At 35.8% G+C, this 21,994-nt stretch overlaps 2 protein-coding genes and 1 long non-coding RNA gene across 4 annotated transcripts; 1 reads left to right on the plus strand and 2 right to left on the minus strand.

The window, feature by feature from the left end:
- Nucleotides 1–15,896: 15,896 nt before the first annotated feature.
- Nucleotides 15,897–16,284, plus strand: LOC145967773 (uncharacterized). Its single transcript, XR_014437555.1, has 2 exons — nucleotides 15,897–16,089; nucleotides 16,157–16,284. It is a non-coding gene; the product is annotated as an uncharacterized LOC145967773 (long non-coding RNA).
- A 561-nt stretch (nucleotides 16,285–16,845) lies between these two features.
- LOC145968455 (uncharacterized) lies at nucleotides 16,846–18,336 on the minus strand. Of its 2 annotated transcripts, XR_014437741.1 has the most exons (3): nucleotides 17,940–18,336; nucleotides 17,493–17,686; nucleotides 16,846–17,377 (listed from the first exon to the last, which is right to left on the minus strand). XR_014437741.1 is itself a non-coding variant. In XM_083093912.1 (2 exons), the coding sequence occupies exons 1-2, from the start codon at nucleotides 18,264–18,266 to the stop codon at nucleotides 17,594–17,596; spliced, it is 420 nt and encodes a 139-aa protein (XP_082950038.1). In that variant the 5' UTR covers nucleotides 18,267–18,336; the 3' UTR covers nucleotides 17,403–17,593. The 2 variants fall into 2 exon arrangements, 1 of the variants encoding a protein (XP_082950038.1); XM_083093912.1 differs by lacking the exon at nucleotides 16,846–17,377 and having other exon boundaries at nucleotides 17,403–17,686.
- Nucleotides 18,337–19,267: 931 nt separating this feature from the next.
- On the minus strand, nucleotides 19,268–20,426 carry LOC145968391 (uncharacterized). Its single transcript, XM_083093812.1, has 3 exons — nucleotides 19,756–20,426; nucleotides 19,424–19,587; nucleotides 19,268–19,283 (listed from the first exon to the last, which is right to left on the minus strand). The coding sequence occupies exons 1-3, from the start codon at nucleotides 19,996–19,998 to the stop codon at nucleotides 19,268–19,270; spliced, it is 423 nt and encodes a 140-aa protein (XP_082949938.1). The 5' UTR covers nucleotides 19,999–20,426.
- Between the last annotated feature and the right edge of the window lie 1,568 nt (nucleotides 20,427–21,994).

A 21,994-nucleotide genomic window follows, 5' to 3' on the forward strand; every position in this document is an offset into this window, starting at 1 on the left:
ATTTGTAACTTTCTATACAAAGTGAAGTGTATCCCGCATCACAAACACGGGTTGAGTTAAGTTATATCAACATTACTTATATCTGAAAGTGGAGCCCCCCGCAGAGAGGCGGAACATACTGTCCACGCATGTACTTTCCAAGATGAAGCAAAGTTCACTTAATCTTAACCTCCATTAAGAGTAAATTTTGCTTCATCTTAGGAAGTACATGCGTAGGTACAGTATGTTCTGCCCCCCTGCGGGGGGCTCCAATTTCAGAAGATATAACCTAACCCAACCCGTGTAATGCGGAATACACTTCACTTTGCATAGAAAGTTATAAATCTATGTGAAATTATGCAACAATTGACTTTTTTTTCGATAAATGTATTAATGAACTTATGAAACTTCTTTTGTTTATATCTTTTTAATAAACAATGACCGCCGACTAAAACCTTCACAACATTACTCAGAGTGATGATCTTGATAACATATGTGAGAATTATTGAAATTGGGAGATGATCCGTATAAGTAAATAATTACCTTTTGATACTAAACTCTAATTTATTAGTTTTTATATTTTTCGTTATTTCTTAAACATATTGATTATCGTGATTGTATATCAACCGAATAAAATTTAATGAAAATTAAAGTGAAAATCTCATATATATAATTAAGTAGTAATATAAGCTTTGTAATGTTTTAATTTTCTGTTGGCAAATTCAAAAATTAAAAATGTTTGAATTTAAAAAAAACATTAAGAAATGAGAGATTACAAATAAAATATATATGCACGATATATGTAGCAGTCTACGAATGAAATATCTGTGCACGAATTTTTACAATACTTTTAATATATAATATTTGTAACATTTAATAATTGTTATACGAAATCATTTTTTGTCTACGTTATTATGTAACATAAAAATATGGTAAATGTTTACTTTAGGTTACACAGCTCGAAAAATTTATATTTTTACATATGTTTACATATGTTGTACAATTTTGCGGCGGTCTCTTTTCGTTTCTGAGATATGCACTTTTGAAGTTTCATAGTTTTATGTCATCTTTTCGTTATATCCTATTTATATATTTACATTTTTTGTTTACATTTGTTCATCACGGTTTCATATTATATTTTACTTGTATGTTTATATTTTTTTGTTTACGTTTGCTATCTCTAATTAATATTCTAATATAAATATTCTAATAAAAAAAAGGTAAACAATTTAAATTTATATAGAATTTGATACAATTTAATACAATTAAAAAATATCACAAATGTATGTGTACATACACACACACACACACACACACACACACACACGCGGGAGGTGCAAGGGGGGGGTCTTCGGCCCCCCCTCCCGCAACCGCCCCGCCGGTAGGCAAGGTGGACCTCGCTTTACAACTTACAGCATATATCCATTGTGATTGAAATCTTCACAATGCGTCCCCTACCGCGCGGCGGGGTGGTTGCGGGAGGGGAGGCCGAAGGCCCCCCTTGCACCCCCGCGCGCGCGCGCGCGCGTGTGTGTGTGTACACATACATTTGTGATATTTTTAATTGTATTAAATTGTATTAAATTCTATATAAATTTAAATTGTTGGGCCCTTTTTATGCATAATTGCCTATATTTCTTCTTAAACATACATGATGTGGTAAAATTATAATCTATTCATGAATTTTTTTTGGTAATAACTATTTAATAAATAACAAACGGCTAAAACCTTTTGAAAGTTATTTAGAAAGATGACCTCGGTAAATGTAAACAGAAAAATATAAACATATTTAGAATGTAACGAAAAGATGATACAAGTAAGTATAAAATTTCAAAATCGCATATCTCAGGAACGAAGAGAGACCGCCGCAAAATTCAAACTGTGTATTACTTAGGAATGTATCCTCTACAACATATGTGAAAATAAAAATTTTTCGAGCTGTGTAACCTAAAGTAAACATTTACCAAAAATATTATCGCGTATATATAATAAACGTTATTAAATATAATACTTTTAAAATATATTACATGAAATATTATTATTTTTGTAATCTGATAATAGACTTGTAATAATTTTTTATTTTATAATCAAACTTCATATCCGCTTCATTTTCTTCAAACATCAGTTGTGAAATAAGAAAAAGCCGTTGAAATATACTAAAACATAATAAATATATACAAATACATGTATATGTATATTAAAACATATTCATATTAAATTTTCAAAAGTTCCATCTTACCGAACCAAAGTATCTTAAGGGAGACAACTCATGTAATAGATCGAAAAAATCGATTTTTTTTTAAATACTTAAATCAATAATATATCATCTGAAAAATGTAATCCTAAAGTTTCAGAATGAAATTCGAAGTATTAACGATACTGCAGACACGTTTGTACGTGCGCGTCCTCTTTATGCTTGAAAGCCGGAGAGCGCACGGCATGTTCCTTGTTGCCTTTCGCACAATATTTTCAACAGACAGTCGACAGACTTATATTAGCTAGATTTTCATGTATAAGATTATGTAGATATAACAATAATAGACACGAAGCTTTTCTTTTCAGCGTTAGTGTCCTTCGATTCTCGGCTCTTATGGACGTATTTTAACATCGATATTTTGCGTGAAAATATATCCGAAAAATGAAAAAAAGGAAATATATCACATGTTTAAACCACAAAAAAGAGTTGGTAAACCTTCGGAAAACCCACCTATATGAAATAATAGATAAGAATACCCAATTCCTACGTATTTTTACCTCCTGAACACGAATATGAAACTTAAAAATGGCGGTCGAACTCGCAAGTCGAAGAAAAACGCAAAAAAAGGTAAATTAAAGGTAAATAAAAAAAAGGTAAACAATTTAAATTTATATAGAATTTAATACAATTTAATACAATTAAAAAATATCACAAATGTATGTGTGCACACACCACACACACACGCGCGCGCGCGCGGGGGATGCAAGGGGGGTGCAAGGGGGGGCCTTCCGCCCCCCTCCCGCAACCACCCCGCCGGTAGGCAAGATGGACCTCGCTTTACAACTTACAGCATATATCCATTGTGATTAAACTCTTCGCAATGCGTCCCCTATGATGACCAGACACAGGTTGGGTTAGGTTATATCTTCCGAAAGTGGAACCTCCCGTAGGGAAGGCGGAACATGCGGTGTCCCTGCATGTACTTTGCAAGACAAAGCAAAGTTTACAAATACATATATTCTATTAAAATTATTTCTGTATTTATTATTTTTATCCTTTTTCAGTCTATATCTGCAAAACTATTTGAGTCCGACCCTTATACAGGGTGTTCCATTTTAACTTTGCTATCGAAATATCTCGCAAAGTCTAAAAGATATGAAAAAATGTTTCAGGCAAAAGTTGTATGGTTTCGAGGGGGACATAAGATGGTGTCATTAGTTAGACCTTGAAGAGTCACCTGAAGGTCACGTGAAGGTCACCTCCAACTTTTTAAACGGGACGCCCTATATTCTTTTGCATATTCTTATAGCTCATTTCGAGAGCTTTTCAAAACACTATAATTAAGTTAGTTTTCGTTAAGTACTTTCCGAGTTATGAGGCTTGAAATCATTTCTTAATTTTACATAAACCGTAAAATATCTTGTAAAATATTCATTTTTCGATTATCTTACTTTAATACTTTTATGTACAAAATAATGAGAGAAATCAATTGGTGTAAAGAAAACACATAATTGTTTCGAAAAAAAAAATGTAATTGTTATTTGCAAATTTTTTTTTTAAGAACCAAGCTTTGCATGTATAATGCCAACCAATTATTACGCCACTATGAGAATCAATTTCTCTCAGCAAAAAACCCAACCGTTCCGCTAAATGTCTATGAATGCGTACAACGATACCAATTGCAAATTTAATTTTTTTACTTCTTCTTTCTGATATTTTTTTACTTCTTCTTTCTATTTTTTTTCTCACGATTTTGGTTCTATCCTGTATGTGTAACAAATGTAATAATAATTAAAATTTAACTGATATCTTGTATAATTTTGAAAGTAATTATTGTAATGCTTTAAATTATATAGATAATTATATAATTAATATTATTTGTGTGTGTATATATATATATATATATATATATATATATATATATATATACAGGGTATCCCAAAAGTCCCGATACGGTCGAATATTTCATAAACTATGCACTTTAGAAAGAAATGTTTCAGACAAAAGTTGTGTAGCTTGAAGGGGGCCATAAGTTGGTGGCAATGATTTGACCTTGGAGAGTCATTTGAAGGTCACGTGATGGTCACCGTCAATTTCTTAAATGGAACCCTCTATTTTTTATTACATATTCTTGTAGCTTATCTCGAGAACTTTCCAAAACACTATAATAAAATATTTTTCCCTCAAGTACTTTTTGAGTTATAAGGCTTGAAATCATTTCTTAATTTTACATAAACCGTAAAATATCTTGTAAAATATTCATTTTTCGATTATCTTACCTTAATACTTTTATGTACAAAATAATGAGAGGAATCAATTGGTGTAAAGAAAACACATAGTTGTTTCGAAGAAAAAATATGTAATTTGCAATTAACAATTACATATTTTTTCTTCGAAACAACTATGTGTTTTCTTTACACCAATTGATTCCTCTCATTATTTTGTACATAAAAGTATTAAGGTAAGATAATCGAAAAATGAATATTTTACAAGATATTTTACGGTTTATGTAAAATTAAGAAATGATTTCAAGCCTTATAACTCAAAAAGTACTTGAGGGAAAAATATTTTATTATAGTGTTTTGGAAAGTTCTCGAGATAAGCTACAAGAATATGTAATAAAAAATAGAGGGTTCCATTTAAGAAATTGACGGTGACCATCACGTGACCTTCAAATGACTCTCCAAGGTCAAATCATTGCCACCATCTTATGGCCCCCTTCAAGCTACACCACTTTTGTCTGAAACATTTCTTTCTAAAGTGCATAGTTTATGAAATATTCGACCGTATCGGGACTTTTGGGACACCCTGTATATACAGGGTGAGCCATTTTAATTAACGCACGCAATTATTTCGGAAACAAAGCATTTTAGAGAAAAATGTTTCAGACAAAAGTTTTATGGTTTCGAGGGGGCCATAAGATGGTATCATTGGTTTGACACTGAAGAGTCATTTGAAGGTCACGTGAAGGTCACTTCAATTTTTTTAAATGGAATACCCTATATATTTTTGCACACTCTTGTAGCTTATCTCGATAGCTTTCCAAAACACTATAATTAAGTACCTTTTCGTTAAGTACTTTTTGAGTTATGAGGCTTGAAATAATTTCTTAATTTTACATAAACCGTAAAATATCTTGTAAAATATTCATTTTCCGATTATCTTACCTTAATACTTTTACGTACAAAATAATGAGAGGAATCAATTGGTGTAAAGAAAACACATAGTTGTTTTTAAGAAAAAATATGGAATTGTTAATTGCATATTACATATTTTTTCTTCAAAACAACTATGTGTTTTCTTTAGACCAATTGATTCCTCTCATTATTTTGTACGTAAAAGTATTAAGGTAAGAAAATCGAAAAATGAATATTTTACAAGATATTTTACGGTTTATGTAAAATTATGAAATTATTTCAAGCCTCATAACTCAAAAAGTACTTAACGAAAAGGTACTTAATTATAGTGTTTTGGAAAGCTCTCGAGATAAGCTACAAGAGTGTGCAAAAATATATAGGGTGTTTTGTTTAAAAAAATTTAAGTGACCTTCACGTGACCTTCAAATGACTCTTCAGTGTCAAACCAATGATACCCTCTTATGGCCCCCTCGAAACCATAAAACTTTTGTCTGAAACATTTTTCTCTAAAATGCTTTGTTTCCGAAATAATTGCGTGCGTTAATTAAAATGGCTCACCCTGTATATATACATATATATATATATATATATATATATATATATATGTGATTGAAATGCCAAATAGCACAAATCTAAGAAACAAAAAATTGAAAAATAAAGATGCGTTCGTATTTGTCAAAAGTCTATATAAAAATAATTTAATTGTGCAATCTGATAGACATACTATGCAAGTAATTGATTGATTATATATTGATTATATTGGTTGATTATATATTTGTCAAACCTACTAATATTTCGAATTTTGAGTAGACTTGTACATTTAATATTTGAGAGCTACTCATATGTATGTATTATATATGTATATATATATATACACATATATATGTATATATATATAAACTTAAATTTAAACAGGCCATAAGAGCTAAACGCGGATGATAGTGCGTAAGTTCAACGAGAAAATAAGTTTTTCGTTGAAACTTATTTGTGTGCACAGGGCACAAATTTTCTTGGTACGATACCAAGCAAATTTAAATAATTCTCAATTCGAGAATTTATTTAATTATTATCCCTCTTTCCCCCCTGTAATGTTGTAGGCGAGAAAAATATCGGGCCGAAAGTCGCTGAATCGGGAATCGAACCCGATCAATTTAAATTACAGGGGGGAAAGAGGGATAATAATTAAATAAATTCTCGAATTGAGAATTATTTAAATTTGCTTGGTATCGTACCAAGAAAATTTGTGCCCTGTGCACACAAATAAGTTTCAACGAAAAACTTATTTTCTCGTTGAACTTACGCACTATCATCCGCGTTTAGCTCTTATGGCCTGTTTAAATTTAAGTTTATGCTTTAATACACAGAGCCTAATTTCTTATAGTTATTTAAAATTCACGCCGGCGGAAGATGGCGTTATTCTTCAATTTAATATATAATTGTAGGCGACCGAGAAGTATCGAGTTGAAGGGTCTGAATAGCTCAGTGGTAAGAGCAGTCGCCCGGCAAGCGAAAGACTCGGGTTCGATTCCCGATTCAGCGACTTTCGGCCCGATATTTTTCTCGCCTACAACATTACAGGGGGGAAAGAGGGATAATAATTAAATAAATTCTCGAATTGAGAATTATTTAAATTTGCTTGGTATCGTACCAAGAAAATTTGTGCCCTGTGCACACAAATAAGTTTCAACGAAAAACTTATTTTCTCGTTGAACTTACGCACTATCATCCGCGTTTAGCTCTTATGGCCTGTTTAAATTTAAGTTTATATTTTAATACACAGAGCCTAATTTCTTATAGTTATTTATATATATATATATATATATATATATATATATACATATATATATATATATATATATATATATATATATACATATAAATATAAGTATATTATACAATGTGTGTGTAATACTATCTTTATTATGCAATAATTTCGTATTCATTATCCATTGGTACATTTTCAATACGTAACTTATTTAAACTTCGTGCTGAAGCCTCATCATTTTAATAAGTTTCCAAGAGTAAAATGTATTACAATGATATTTATCACAGAAATGCCATAGTCTATATCTGATACTGTTACTCATCTCCTTTTGTGTTTAAAGAAAACATTAAAAAATTGTAATTACAAACTAGAAATAAAACGAAGTTATCTTTCATTTATTGCTTATGCAATAAATTGACTAATTGGTTATACTTATGTCACCTTATTGTTCATAAGACATATAATTGACTGTTATTTTTATTAATTATATCCTATTAAAATTAATAAAAAGGTTACATATAAAGAATTGCTTACTGATATATCATGTAATGGATTCTGTAAAAGATAGACATAATAAATGAGATATTCCTTTCTACTTCCAATGTTTACAGGGTTGTAAATTAGATCTTGTAGATTAGATTTTTTCCTCATATAAAAACACTATCCATTGATTTTCTTCTGTATTACTGAAAATAATAGAAAAATAAATATATGTTCATATACATACACACACACACACACACACGCACGCGCGCGCGCGCGCGCGCGCGCGCACATGTACCACGCTCACACACACATATAACATTTGATAGATAAGCTCTCAAGCTAAAATTATACTAACTATTTTGGATCCCACATAATTCCTATTACAGAATGTCGATTTTTTAAAAAGCATATACCAAGTTTTCTGGCTACACTATGATATGTAATAGGTAATATACATCCTCGATAACGTTTTAAAATCTATATCATCACATTTTATTAGAAAAATTATATTGGATATTTATAAGATGACATATAGATATGCTTGCGTAGCGCATAACAAAGTAGCATTACAATTTAATATAATATAAAATAACTTACGTAATTGATATATTTAGATTTGACATCTAATGTTATCAATAATTTAAATAATTCAAAAAACTCTAATTCAGAAAATATATATTCTTCCAGGATACATATTATTTGCTTTGCTTCTGTTGGATTCCAGAAATTGTCATCAATATTGTTATTTCTCCAGAAAATAAATTTCTCAGAAGATATCGAGAACGCAGAATGTTTAGGATGTTTATTTTTAAGGCGGCGTAATACTTTTGGCGGCGTAATACTTTTGCTCAATATCATCTAGCCATGTATCAATGTCTGAGTAAGATACATATGGTAGAAAATATTGTACTATAACAGTAATTTGCCTTTCTAAAAGCAGTTTTTCCTTTGGTAAACTTAGAAATTTATTTTGCTCATATATTAAGCGATATCGTTTTTTAACCAATGAAAAATTAAATCAAAGTTATATTTAATTGTCAAATTATCGTGCCTGAAAAAAAATTTACTTTACAATAATTATATTAATTTATAATGTTAAAGGCAATTTAATTAATAGTTTGAATTCTACCATGATGCAGAGATAATTATTCTATTTATATCGTCCAAAACAAAACAATAAATTATAGAAGATCTAAACACGAAATAGAGAAAACGAATAAATTCTTTTTCAATACCACGTAAATCATTGTAAGGCATTATTGATACACAATACTTTAGCCTTTTAATACATTCCATACTAAAAAGAAAAATATAAATACAAAAGTAGTTGTAAGATATACATCAAATGTTAAAAATTAATAGGCAGAAAAAACCACAGCGCAAAGGTAACAATACGCAAAAAGCAAAAAAAAAAAAGGAAAAATATAATAATGACAAAAATAATAATGTTACAATCAAAATTATATTAAAGGAAGGACAAACGTTTCGATCCGGTTCTGGATCATTTTCAATGTCTCGCAAATTACAATACAATAAATGTCAAAACAAAAAAATCGCATAAAAAATGATGTCAAAATCAAGAAAGAACAAATGGTCATATCGATGTGTTGCAAAAAAGCGGGAAACGCAAAAATCGCAAGAAGAGTGGTAACATTATATACCGCACGCAATATTATAAATTTACAAATGAAATTCGAAAATAGATCTCGCAATAACGACGGAATGACATGCCGCTCACCTATGTTATACAGGGTGTCCTAAACCACCCGTACACCCCTTTTCTTTCAAAAACTAAGCATTTTAGAGAAAAACGTTTTCGACAAAAATTGTATGGTTTTGAGGGGAACATAAGATGGTGTCATTGGTTTGACCTTGGATGGCATCGTTAAGGTGAGGTCAAGGACACCTTTAATTTCTTAAATGGATCCATCTATTTTTTATTGCATATTCTTATAGCTTATGTCGAGAGCTTTCCAAAATATTATAATAAAGTATTTTTTCATAAAGTACTTTTCGAGTTATAAGGCTTGAAATAATTTCTTAATTTTACATAAACCATAAAATATCTAGTAAAATATTCATTTTTCGATTATCTTACCTTAATACTTTTATGTACAAAATAATGAGAGGAATCGATTGGTGTAAAGAAAACACATAATTCTTTCGAAAAAAAAAATGTAATTGTTAATTGCAAATTACATATTGCGCTATTTTTTATCTCCCTTTGCTTTTTGATTATTTCATTTTTCCGTTTTGCTTGGTGCTGTGTGTGATCTCGTTTTTTTGCGATGTGAGTGCGTGTTGCTCTGCCTTTTGTTTTATTTTTTACAGGGGATTTATTACTACTATTCTTTACTGGACTTTTATTTTTTACCATTTAACATTTGGAGCCACATTTTTGGGCCTTTCCTCTACATCACGCAGGAGGTTCATTGCACACGCTTCCTTCACGTGATTGCTTGTTTACTTTTTTTGCAACCACGTTCTCTGCGCTTCTACAGGGTGTCCTAGACCACCCGTACACCCCTTTTCTTTCAAAAACTAAGCATTTTAGAGAAAAATGTTTCACACAAAAGTTGTTTGGTTTCGAGGGTGCCATAAGATGGTACCATTGGTTTGACCTTGAAGAGTCATTTGAAGGTCACGTGAAGGTCACTTTAATTTTTTTAAATGGAATACCCTATATATTTTCGCACATTCTTGTAGTTCATCTCGAGAGCTTTCCAAAACACTATAATTACGTTAGTTTTCATTAAGTACTTTCCGAGTTATGAGGCTTGAAATAATTTCTTAATTTTACGTAAATCATACAATATCTTGTAAAATATTCATTTTTCGATTATCTTACCTTAATACTTTTATGTACAAAATAATAAGAGGAATCAATTGGTGTAAAAGAAACAGTTATTTTTAAGAAAAAATATGTAATTGTTAATTACAAATTACATATTTTTTCTTCGAAACAACAATGTGTTTTCTTTACACCAATTGATTCCTCTCATTATTTTGTACATAAAAGTATTAAGGTAAGATAATCGAAAAATGAATATTTTACATGATATTTTATGATTTACGTAAAATTAAGAAATTATTTCAAGCCTCATAACTCGGAAAGTACTTAATGAAAACTAACTTAATTATAGTGTTTTGGAAAGCTCTCGAGATGAGCTACAAGAATGTGCAAAAATATATAGGGTATTCCATTTAAAAAAATTGAAGTGACCTTCACGTGACCTTCAAATGACTCTTTAAGGTCAAACCAATGGTACCATCTTATGGCCCCCTCGAAACCAAACAACTTTTGTCTGAAACATTTTTCTCTAAAATGCTTAGTTTTTGAAAGAAAAGGGGTGTACGGGTGGTCTAGGACACCCTGTATATATTTTACTTTCATTACTATAATCGACAAGTTATAACGCATTGTAACTTGTAACGGTCGTCACGGTCGACTGTTCTTATGCTGTTTTCTTGTTACGTATACGTATATGTTAATCGAAAAAATGCGAAATATAAAAATTTTATTTTTCACAATAAGTTGACATGTATACATATGAAGATAAGAAAAAGCGGGCCTGGCGAGCGAGACTTCGGAACTCTTTCATGACTCGTCATCTCGCTTGTTCCTTATTTCTTCTCGCTCTCGCTTCGAATCGGAGATTTTCCTTATCTATAACAACTGTAAGGGATTTAAATATCGTAAAAATTAAAATTTTTATTTTGCACTTTTTCGATTTGAAAATAATTGCAATGAATTAATGAGATTTTTGCGATTAAAATGACACCAAACATGACATAAATCGGATCATTTTTAATTACATATATAATTAAAATTTAATAATTAATTTGATTAAAAATGATCCGATTTATGTCACGTTTGGTGTCATTTTAATCGCAAAAGTCTCATTAATCTATTGCAATTATTTTCAAATCGAAAAAATGCGAAATATAAAAATTTTATTTCTTTACAATAAGTTGACATGTATACGTATGAAGATAAGAAAAAGCGAGCCTGGCGAGCGAGACTTCGGAACTCTTTGATGACTCATCATCTCGCTTGCTCCTTACTCCTTCTCGCTCTCATTTCGAATCGGAGACCTTTCCTTATCTGTAACAACTGTTAGAGATTTCGTAAAATCATATTGTTTCTTTCTCTCTTGCATGCGTGTGACAATAATTTATATATACGCATTATTATTATTGTGTTCCCTCTCATATTTTTTCTTTCGTTTTCTCGATCATATGCTCATTCTGTTTCTTTCTAATTTCTCGCTCATTACACATCGCCTGGGTTCATGCTTCACACATACACGGTTACACATGTTGCGTTTCTCTCTCTCTCTCTCTCACTCTCTTTGTCTCTGTTTATTTGCTCGGTATTATATTCTTTCATTCGCTCATGTCACTTTTATTTTTTTGATTCTTGTTTCTCTATATGAAAATAGTTTTTTATATGTATGCATTTTTATTCTATAATAAATATAAAATATTTGTCTCTCTTTCTCTCTGTTCTGTTATAATAAATACATCTATATAATAGAATTTATATATATTTTTTACATTTACAGTAGAATAATCTTTATGATAATTGATCACAATTTACAACTATTTACCAAGAATAAAGTTTAGTAGAATCAATTTACATCAAATATGTATATTAATAAAATCACTACTACGAGTTACCTCGACATATGATATAATAATGAATTTTACAAATTGTTCGCGAGCGGAATCCGACAGTGCGACGATAGGAACGGAAGGTCTTTCAGCGAAAAAAGTGCGCCTCGTTCACACAAAAAAGACTGACGTTTATTAAAGTCAAAATTAAAAGACAAGTGTTTAGTGCAGTGATTGCGATTCGCGAAACAGCGGTGCATCACAGTGAGCGCGGTTTTCGTAAGCGATGTCGCGAGCGGTGTAACGAGATTGCGATAGTGCAAGCGGTTTTTCGAATGCGATTAATCGTAGTCAAGGCGGAATTGCGGTCGTTATAAGCGGTTCGATTTGTGTATTATCAAAAGAGATAGCGGAAGTCCAAGTGAGTAAGCGGTCGTATAACAGAATAGCGGTTTTAACAAAGCGAAGCGGTTTTACAAAAGCGGTTTAACGAAAAGTGCGGTTTAGCGAAAAGTGCGAGACTTCGACTTGCTCGCGTGCGGTGCCCGTTATAAAGTGAGCGGAATCTTGGGCCCGTTGTGACGTGGCCCAATAAATTTTGTACTTTAGCGGTGACCTCAGGGCGCCACGTACAATTGGCCGCCGATGAGGTCTGACGTAGACGATTCTTTAATTGTCATGCGCGCAGCCTTTTTCGACCAGCTGATTGGCAATCAGCTGATCGTGACGTATGGGCGCGCATGCCCGTACGCTACGCTGATTTTGTCGACGATTGACAATGTTATTGCGAATGTTTATGATCAGCGTTTCTTGATCGATGAAAAAATGCGAGATAACGGGAACGGTCGAGTTTTTCTGACTGATCGAAAGCTCGAGAAGATTCTTGACGCCCGTTAAATTCGAATTCTCGAATTGTAGAATATTATGAGAAATTTAATCCGGGATGATTTTTATGATTTTCGAACATCCCGCCCGCCTCGTCAGTACATGACGAAATTTGCAAGTGTGTTCGTGTACGGACAGGTGTCGCGAACGGTTCCATCGATGAGTTATTGATCGCGATCAATGAATGAAATGCGATAGTGACGTAGTACAAAGACACGTGTTGTCCAGTTCATTCGAGTCTGTCGCGAGAACAGTAACGTGTGAATGTAATGAAATATATACAGCGGTGAATAATGTGAAATGTACAGAGTGAATTTGTGAATAATTTCGCGAGTGCAGTGAAACTCAAGAAAGATCGTGAACGTCAAGAATCGCAATGTGAAGTGCAGTAATATTTGAAAGTGAACACAAAATTCTGACGCGAGAAGGAGAACAGAAAAAAGGACTGGTAACGCGGCTCGCGGATCACACATGATATTTAATGTGTGTGAATGTAATTGAACATAATTACATGTGGTACGATTCCCAGAAATGTGATACAAGTGAATATAATACAAGTGAGATATAATACAATATATATAATGTACAATAAACAGTAACGCGGGATAACGAAAGTCCGAAGTTTCGGCGTTCTCGCGTGTCCGGAGGTGACGGCTGCGTCGTATTGTGAGCCCCAGGAAGCGGGCTAATGTGGAGTTGTGTCGCAGTCGCTGACATCCTGCAGTGGCACGCAAGATGGTGAAGGTGCGGTGAAGAGATGCGGAGGATCGTCTTGGACTCGGTGATCGACGGCGTTGAGCGATCCGACGGCTCGATGCTTGTGCAGCTCTGTGTCGGGCACGCCGACGCTTGGCCAGAAGGCTTCGTCCTAGAGGAGTCAGGCTGGTCTCGTTCACCGCAGCGGATGGCTGACCCGGTCGTTGGGCAGAATGACCCTGAAGTTCGACCGGAGGTAGGTGGGCGCTATGGACAAATCTAAAAGAGTGCGGATTAGAACAATGAGATGAGCGTTTGTTAGAAGAGAGATCTCGCACAGCTCGAGCCGCGACAACGATATTGGCTTCGCCGGGGCGACCTTGCCCTTGGCAGTCAATCAATGGAGTGCGGTTTGACCACTTTGTTGGTCGCTTCTCCTGCGGGACTCCAGCCAGGATGCTGTCATCGTTGGCGGCCCGCTTTTTGAGAGGGAACCCGTCCGCCGTGCACGGGCTGCGCAGTTCCTTTTCCTTCTTTGTAAGAGCGGCAAGAGCGGAGGGTTCCTTCTCCTGCTCTCGGGGTCGCTGAACCGGCTCGTTCAGCTTGCGGTTGGCGGAGCTGTCGAGGTAGCGGAGCGTGGTCCTGCTGCCTCCTGACAGGATCCAGCCCAGAGCCGTTTTCTGGGCGATTGGCTCGTCCGCACAGCCTTTGCGGAGTCCATCCTGAAGGATGGCTGAGTAGACATCGGCGCCGAGCAGAAGATCGATTTGATCCTGGTCGAAATGCCGTGGATCTGCTAGCGGGAGTCCACGGATATGAGGCCAGGTGGACATGTTTTGCACCGTCGGCCCGGAATACGAGGAGAGGCGCGGCAGAACGTGCGCGACGACGGAGAGAGTAGTTCCGGTTGTCTCAGAGGAGAGGCTCAGTGGAATCTTGCCGCGAGTGGCTCCTGTTGATGCTCCTCCGATCGTCAACTAGGAGTGAGTTCGCGGCAAACGTAGCCGTTGTGCCAGGGCTTCCGAGACGAGAGAGACCTCGGATCCCTGGTCGACCAAGACGCGGACAGCTTGAGACCTCCCCTTGTGGTCGGCGATGGTCACGCGTGCGGTGGCGAGGAGGATCGCCTTGCGGTCTGATTTTGGAAGCGCGGCGGAGAGTGAACTGACCTCGGCGGAAGTTGATGACTGGTACGCATCATGCAGCAGAGTGTGGTGCCGAGATTAGCACAAGGCGCACGTCTTGATCGACTGACATTGCGCCATGAAATGAGTGCCGAGGCAGTTGAAGCACAATCGGTTGGCTTCTACAAAGGACTTCCTGTCGCTCGCGGACTTCGCCTTGAATTGTGAGCACTGCATGAGTGAATGCTCTCCCTTGCACACGACGCACTTAGAGGCGTCAGAAGTGTGCTTTGTGAAGTGCGACTTCGCTGAACGTGCGGCATCTTCGGACTTCGCGGCGGATCTTGGCTTGGCGGCATTCAAGGTGAGAATCCTCTTTGCGATGAAATTTGTCAGGACGTCGTGGTCCGGCGGATCGAAGGAATCACATGTGGAGGATTCCCACTCAAGTCGAGTTCGCGGATCGAAGAGCTCGACCACGAGGTAGTTGAACAGGTCCATTCCGTGGGAGGCGATGGGCCTATCAATGCTCTCCTGAGCATTCACAGCGGTGGTGACGGCGTTGTAGACGCGGTTCAACTCCTCGGCGGTCTCGGACTTCATCCTCGGCACGGCGGTGAACGCGGCGAAGTTAGAGCGGATGAGTTCTCGCTTACTTTCGTAATGTTTGCTCAAAAGTGTCCAAGCTCGCTCGTAATTATCTCCCGTGACTGATAACGGACGAATCAAACTTTCCGCAGGTCCTTGGAGGCAGAAGTGGAGATAATGGAGCTTTTCCACGGTGGATATGGACGAGTTGTCGCCGATTATTGACAAGAACAAGTCGCGAAACGCGGGCCAATCCTCGTACGCGTCCGAGAACGTCTGGAGTTTGATGCGCGGCAACGAGATTCTTGGAGCCTGCTCTGGACCTGGCTCGCTTTTGGACGCGGTGGGCGCTTCGCCCTTGAGTTTTTCGGCATAACCGGCTAGCGTGCTGCGTTGCGTCACGTATGTATTCTCCGCGACATCAATAAAATCAGATTTGGCGTACTCACTCTCATGGTACCTTTCTTTCAGAACCGCTCGAATGAGCTCGTGCTGAGCTTCGATTTTTCCCCACAGGTTATCGAGGATGGTGAGACGAGCTTGGATGGCGCCGAGGGTGATGTTGTTGACCCCCATCTTGCGGAGATTGTCCACGGAGCGAGACATTCGTCCGTGGATGTCAGTTTGAGTCTCCAACAAAGCCTTCAGATTGGCACTCATTGTAACTGATTTCTTGTCTTTACAGGAAACTGCACTACACGACACTGCACGGCACTGTGGATGTCACCCACGAAACTGCGGATGAGGATGATAAAATCCGGCTCGAAGGACCAAAAATGTTCGCGAGCGGAATCCGACAGTGCGACGATAGGAACGGAAGGTCTTTCAGCGAAAAAAGTGAGCCTCGTTCACACAAAAAAGACATTTATTAAAGTCAAAATTAAAAGACAAGTGTTTAGTGCAGTGATTGCGATTCGCGAAACAGCGGTGCAACACAGTGAGCGCGGTTTTCGTAAGCGATGTCGCGAGCGGTGTAGGGTTGTGCACACAAAACGCATAATCGATTAATCGACTTTTCGATTATGCGGAACTGGATAATCGATTATATCGATTAATCGGTCTGCTATAATCGATTATAATCGATTATAGTCGAATATTCTCCTAATTATGAAAGAAGTGAGAATACGCATATCAAGTCTTTGGAATAAAGAAAAAAATGAGTATTATTAGATAAGGCGAAGAGGATTGCTTGAATAAAAATCCTTAATATAATGAAACAAATATGTATGACTAGAAAATCATTTTATTTATATATATTGATATAACTTTCTTATCTAAAGTAACTTACAAATACATTTTATATTACTCAAATGTATCATATCACATTAATATAACATTATTTTCTAAGACTAGAAACTGTTTAAAATACTCACTTAAATCACATGTTACATCAGATAATTAAACAAAAAACAAATCTTTCGTTATGAATAAATAAAATAATTTAGTTTTTACTAAACTTTGAACCAACACTCTTCGTCAATTGACCTTAAAAAAACTAATTCATCCAAGCGCTTTCCTAGCAGCCTGCTACGGAATTGGCTCAAAATGATACCAGCGTGAGAGAACAGTCTCTCGCAAGGTGTTGATGTAGCAACAATGGGAAGAACATCACAAGCAACTTGATGGACAAGAGGATATGTTCCTTTAATGAACTCCAATTCAATTATAGGATTCGACACTTTTCTGCGATCACAGTTGGGTAAATCCAAATAGCGTGATAGTTCACTAGGCGTTCCAGCGGGTGGAGGTCAACTTTGACGTGCTTGTCGGTTGGCACGCACTTCAGTGTCTAAGCTGTTCCACAAGTCATCGTCATTCATTGAAGATTCAGGTGAAGGCAAAGCAGCAGCGTTCTCGCACATCTCGTTAGCAGCATTCGCTCCCATTTTCACCCTCATTAATTCGCCTGAAAATGCATGTGGAGTTGTAGTCGAAATTTTATTTGGAATGCATAAATATATAATTAAATAAAATAGAATGTTCACAAATAATTAGTTATAATTTTACAGTTTATCACTCACTTGTGTATGAAACAGCATCAGCAACAGCACGAATATGAGAGAACGGAAGTTTCTTGAATCTCGGATCTATCAAGGTTGCCACCGCATAAGTCTTTACGAACTCAATCTTGCCAAAGTGAATGTCTTATATCTAGGAGAAGTTGCTCTTTTAAATTGAATCCAATAGGGCTTGCAGCGGAGAAATTTTGAATTTTCTATGGAAAGAGGAATTTTCTGTTTGAGAAACAAAATAAATGAGTATAATTTGCTCACTCAATGGTACCGATAATGTCAAGCTGATACATTATCAATAAATATGAATGAGCTAAATATGAATCAAGAAAATTAATTTTATAAGACCACCTAATCAAATACTCGAAATGATAATCTCGCGCACATATTCAGAATATGAGTTTACATCGGAATCTTTCAAACATAAATACAGGAAGCGAAAATTGATCTCAGTACCTTCTTCATCAGATTTACGAGTGGAATAACTTTGCTGATTGAAACGGTTTTTTCCGTACTAACTTCGGCAGTAGCTTGAGCTAGAGGTTTTAAGAGGTCCCGCACCTCTATTAACGTTTCGAGTTCCTCGATAGTTAGCATGTTGGGAGGTTTTTTTCTTGCTGATTTTTCTCTCTGTACCTTCATAATTGCTCGAGCGACGAAGTCATAAAGTTGAAGGAAACGTTCAACCATCTCATATGCAGAGTTCCAGCGCGTGCGACACTCTTGAATCAATTTCAGAGCTTTATTTTCTTTCTCATTGGCACCCTCCATTTGAATCTTCATTAATTCAGAAGTGGCTATTTCGCTATGTTTAAAGAAAGTGACAATTTTCTTAACTTTTCTCAAGAGGTCTGCGAGCAATACCCCTAATTAATAAGAGATCTTATATTATTTTATTTTATATTATTTAAATTATTCATTTTTAAAAATTATCAGTAAAAAAAATATTGAAAAATCTTTATTTTATGGTAATGTGCTACGTGTACAGCGGAAATACCTGAGATATTATTGCAAGAACCAGATGTTTGCATTCCTCTCGCCTCCACTGTGATGTCTTCTTCATCATCAATGTCTGACTCCCGCTCGGGTACATCAGGATCCACTTCAGAATCTTCAATTTCTGATGGACGAGTTTTTTCATCATACAGACCAATAGCTTTAGTTCCTATTAAGTTCAGTATATGACCGAAACACGAGATGTGTTTGGTCTCCCCAAAAACGGCTTTGACAGCACCTTTTATGTTATGCCCTCCATCGGTTACAGCTGCTATAACTTTTTTAGAATTCATATTCCATTCGTTGCAGCAGCTTTCAATTACCTCTTTTAGATTTTCTATTGTCTTCCGTCCTGTCAAGAGCTTTGCCGTCAATTCAATGGAACGCATTTGGGATTCTGAAATACAAAAAATAAGAATAAAAATTGCGCGAGAAAAAAATTTAAACTGGTGGCAGCTAACCTTCTACAAAATAAAGCCAATACATTTGAGGAGAAGAACTAACCTTTCATAAAATGAGCTGTAATTCCCAAAAAACTTTGGACAGTATGCTTATTCGTCCAAATATCGAGAGTTAAGGTGACATTTTCAGTCTTTCCCAATTCTTCTTTGATAAGATCGCGAAGTTTCAGATACTTTTTATGTAGTGCTTTTGTTGTTGTATTTTCACAAGGCACGCGATAACGAGGATTCAGGCGCTTGCAGAACACACGGAAACCCGTTCTTTCAGGAGTTCGAAGCGGCATGTTATCGTGAGCAATCATAAATAACATAGCGTCTGTAACCTCTTTATATCTCGTTCCACCTTCTGAAATAAATAAGGAAAAATCTTACAACCATAAAATGGTGCCAGTATTCAGTACTTTGAACTCAACAATCATCACGAAACACACATGCGCGCGCAAACACATGCACTTACATACATATTTACACACACACGCACACGTGCGTGCAGACAAAAGTTTACTAGATGTTTGCAAATAACCTTGGAAAGAATTCATTTCATTCCAACTATCCTCGAGTGTCCCATGACGTGCCATGCATTTATCTGATTGAGGTTTACTAGTAGAAGCAGATTGCGTATCACTCTGATACATCCCGCCGGCATTCTATTAACAATGATAAGCAAGAGATGCATTTTAAATTCAAGAATGTGGCCGAGCAAAACTTCGACTCGTCATCAAATCGATCAAATTTCCTGACTATACAGCCCAAGATTTGAGACTCGATGTCAAATTATTATATTAAAAACGAGCATAGACATAGACGCAACTTACTTTGTTTACATCAACAAGAGGAGAATCATCAAGGTTACTTCCATCTTCTGATTGATCTCGCTTTCGCTTGACACTTTTAGATGTCAATTTCGGTATCGAAATCTTGTGCAATTTCTCTAAATGGGTAATGAGTGTTGATGTGCTACCCAAGAATGAGAAGCTTTTTTTGCAGATATTGCACGTTGCTTCTTGAGAACCCCTATTCTTCGTACAATATAGCCAAACGGCACTGCTTGGCGCCATTCCGATACTAACCACGATACTGAAATTGCTAAAACGAACGCTATCACAAATAGCACTCGATGAATGTTGATCTAGTATTCACAAGAAGCTTTCTCATTTCTCACTGATCAGCCAGCCTGTTCATGTTCATGCATGCACCGCGCGAAACTTTCGTTGGCATTTGTTCGACACGTGACTAGCCGGTAGCGCAACAGTGCTGCCATATCCCGCGAGTTGCCGCACTGCGCCTGACTGATGTAAAAATAACCAGACATCAATAGATGTCTCTGCTACCGCGCAATAATATTAGCCATTTTTCCTACAATTCTGTTTTTAATCAACCTGGAATTTTATCAAAATAATCGAAAATCGACAAGCAATAATCGACTTTTCGATTATAGTTGAGATGCAATCGTCGATTACAAAATAATCGAAGTCGAAAGGTCATAATCGATTATAACCGGTTAATCGAAATCGACGTGCACAACCCTAGAGCGGTGTAACGAGATTGCGATAGTGCAAGCGGTTTTTCGAATGCGTATGCGATTAATCGTAGTCAAGGCGGAATTGCGGTCGTTATAAGCGGTTCGATTTGCATATTATCAAAAGAGATAGCGGAAGTCCAAGTGAGTAAGCGGTCGTATAACAGAATAGCGGTTTTAACAAAGCGAAGCGGTTTTACAAAAGCGGTTTAACGAAAAGTGCGGTTTAGCGAAAAGTACGAGACTTCGACTTGCTCGCGTGCGGTGCCCGTTATAAAGCGAGCGGAATCTTGGGCCCGTTGTGACGTGGCCCAATAAATTTTGTACTTTAGCGGTGACCTCAGGGCGCCACGTACAATTGGCCGCCGATGAGGTCTGACGTAGACGATTCTTTAATTGTCATGCGCGCAGCCTTTTTCGACCAGCTGATTGGCAATCAGCTGATCGTGACGTATGGGCGCGCATGCCCGTACGCTACGCTGATTTTGTCGACGGTTGACAATGTTATTGCGAATGTTTATGATCAGCGTTTCTTGATCGATGAAAAAATGCGAGATAACGGGAACGGTCGAGTTTTTCTGACTGATCGAAAGCTCGAGAAGATTCTTGACGCCCGTTAAATTCGAATTCTCGAATTATAAAATATTATGAGAAATTTAATCCGGGATGATTTTTATGATTTTTGAACACAAATTTTATATTTTATTTAGGAAAATTTTGTTTTTTTGACAAATATAGACTAGTTCTTATAAATTACAAATACATACTTATCAGCTATAAGAATCATGTGACTATTATTATTGTATTGTATGAAATAAATAATTGAAATATACTTGTATGTACTTGTTTTATTAAACATGTATAAGCATATACAATTTTATGATTCTTATAGCTGATAAGTATGTATTTATAATTTATAAGAACTAGTCTATATTTGTCAAAAAAATAAAATTTTCCTACAATAAAATTTGTAAATTTCATTATTATATCATATGTCGAGGTAATTCGCGTAGTAGCCCATACAGCACCGAAAGATTGCAAAAACGTTGCATAGACCTAACATTGAAACATTGTAATATTGCATAGAAGTTGCGAAATGTTTCTGCAACATTACTGCAAGCTTGCAGCAACGTTGAAATGTCCGCCCTCAGAAATATTACAATGTAAGATTGTAGTAATGTTACGGTGCAACGTATTTGCAATATTAAAACGCGTTTTGCTATTGCAAATGCAGACCGTTTTAAATTTAATAAATAAACTTTGAAAATATAAAGAAATGTTTAAGAAAGATAAGAAAAAAAACATTTACCGCCTTTGAAAAAAAATATCTATTAGTGTTTTTTATCAAATGTGTCTTATTAAATATTTATCTCAATAATATACATACAATTATTTTACATACACTCGGTACCAGAATATTTTAATACGTGCAATAAATGAATTATTTCCCATTTACCGATTCAATGAAGAAAAATCTGTTTAATATTCTGAATCCCAACGAGGGATCTAGATTATTAAACAAATTATTTGTTTAA

This window comes from Camponotus vicinus, unplaced genomic scaffold, assembly GCF_025532165.1.
Source record: "Camponotus vicinus isolate PSW18456_S1 unplaced genomic scaffold, iyCamVici1.0 SCAF_3, whole genome shotgun sequence".
Classification (NCBI taxonomy): Eukaryota; Metazoa; Arthropoda; class Insecta; order Hymenoptera; family Formicidae; genus Camponotus; species Camponotus vicinus.

Excerpts from the sequence above, each read along its gene's own strand:
- LOC145968455 (XM_083093912.1), bottom strand. The coding sequence starts at position 18,266 with ATGAAGATTCAAATGGAGGGTGCCAATGAGAAAGAAAATAAAGCTCTG. Across the intron at positions 17,687-17,939 it reads TCGTAAATCTGATGAAGAAG|AAAATTCAAAATTTCTCCGC; the intron begins GTACTGAGATCA and ends CTCTTTCCATAG.
- LOC145968391 (XM_083093812.1), bottom strand. The coding sequence starts at position 19,998 with ATGGCGCCAAGCAGTGCCGTTTGGCTATATTGTACGAAGAATAGGGGT. Across the intron at positions 19,588-19,755 it reads CTCTTGTTGATGTAAACAAA|AATGCCGGCGGGATGTATCA; the intron begins GTAAGTTGCGTC and ends CATTGTTAATAG.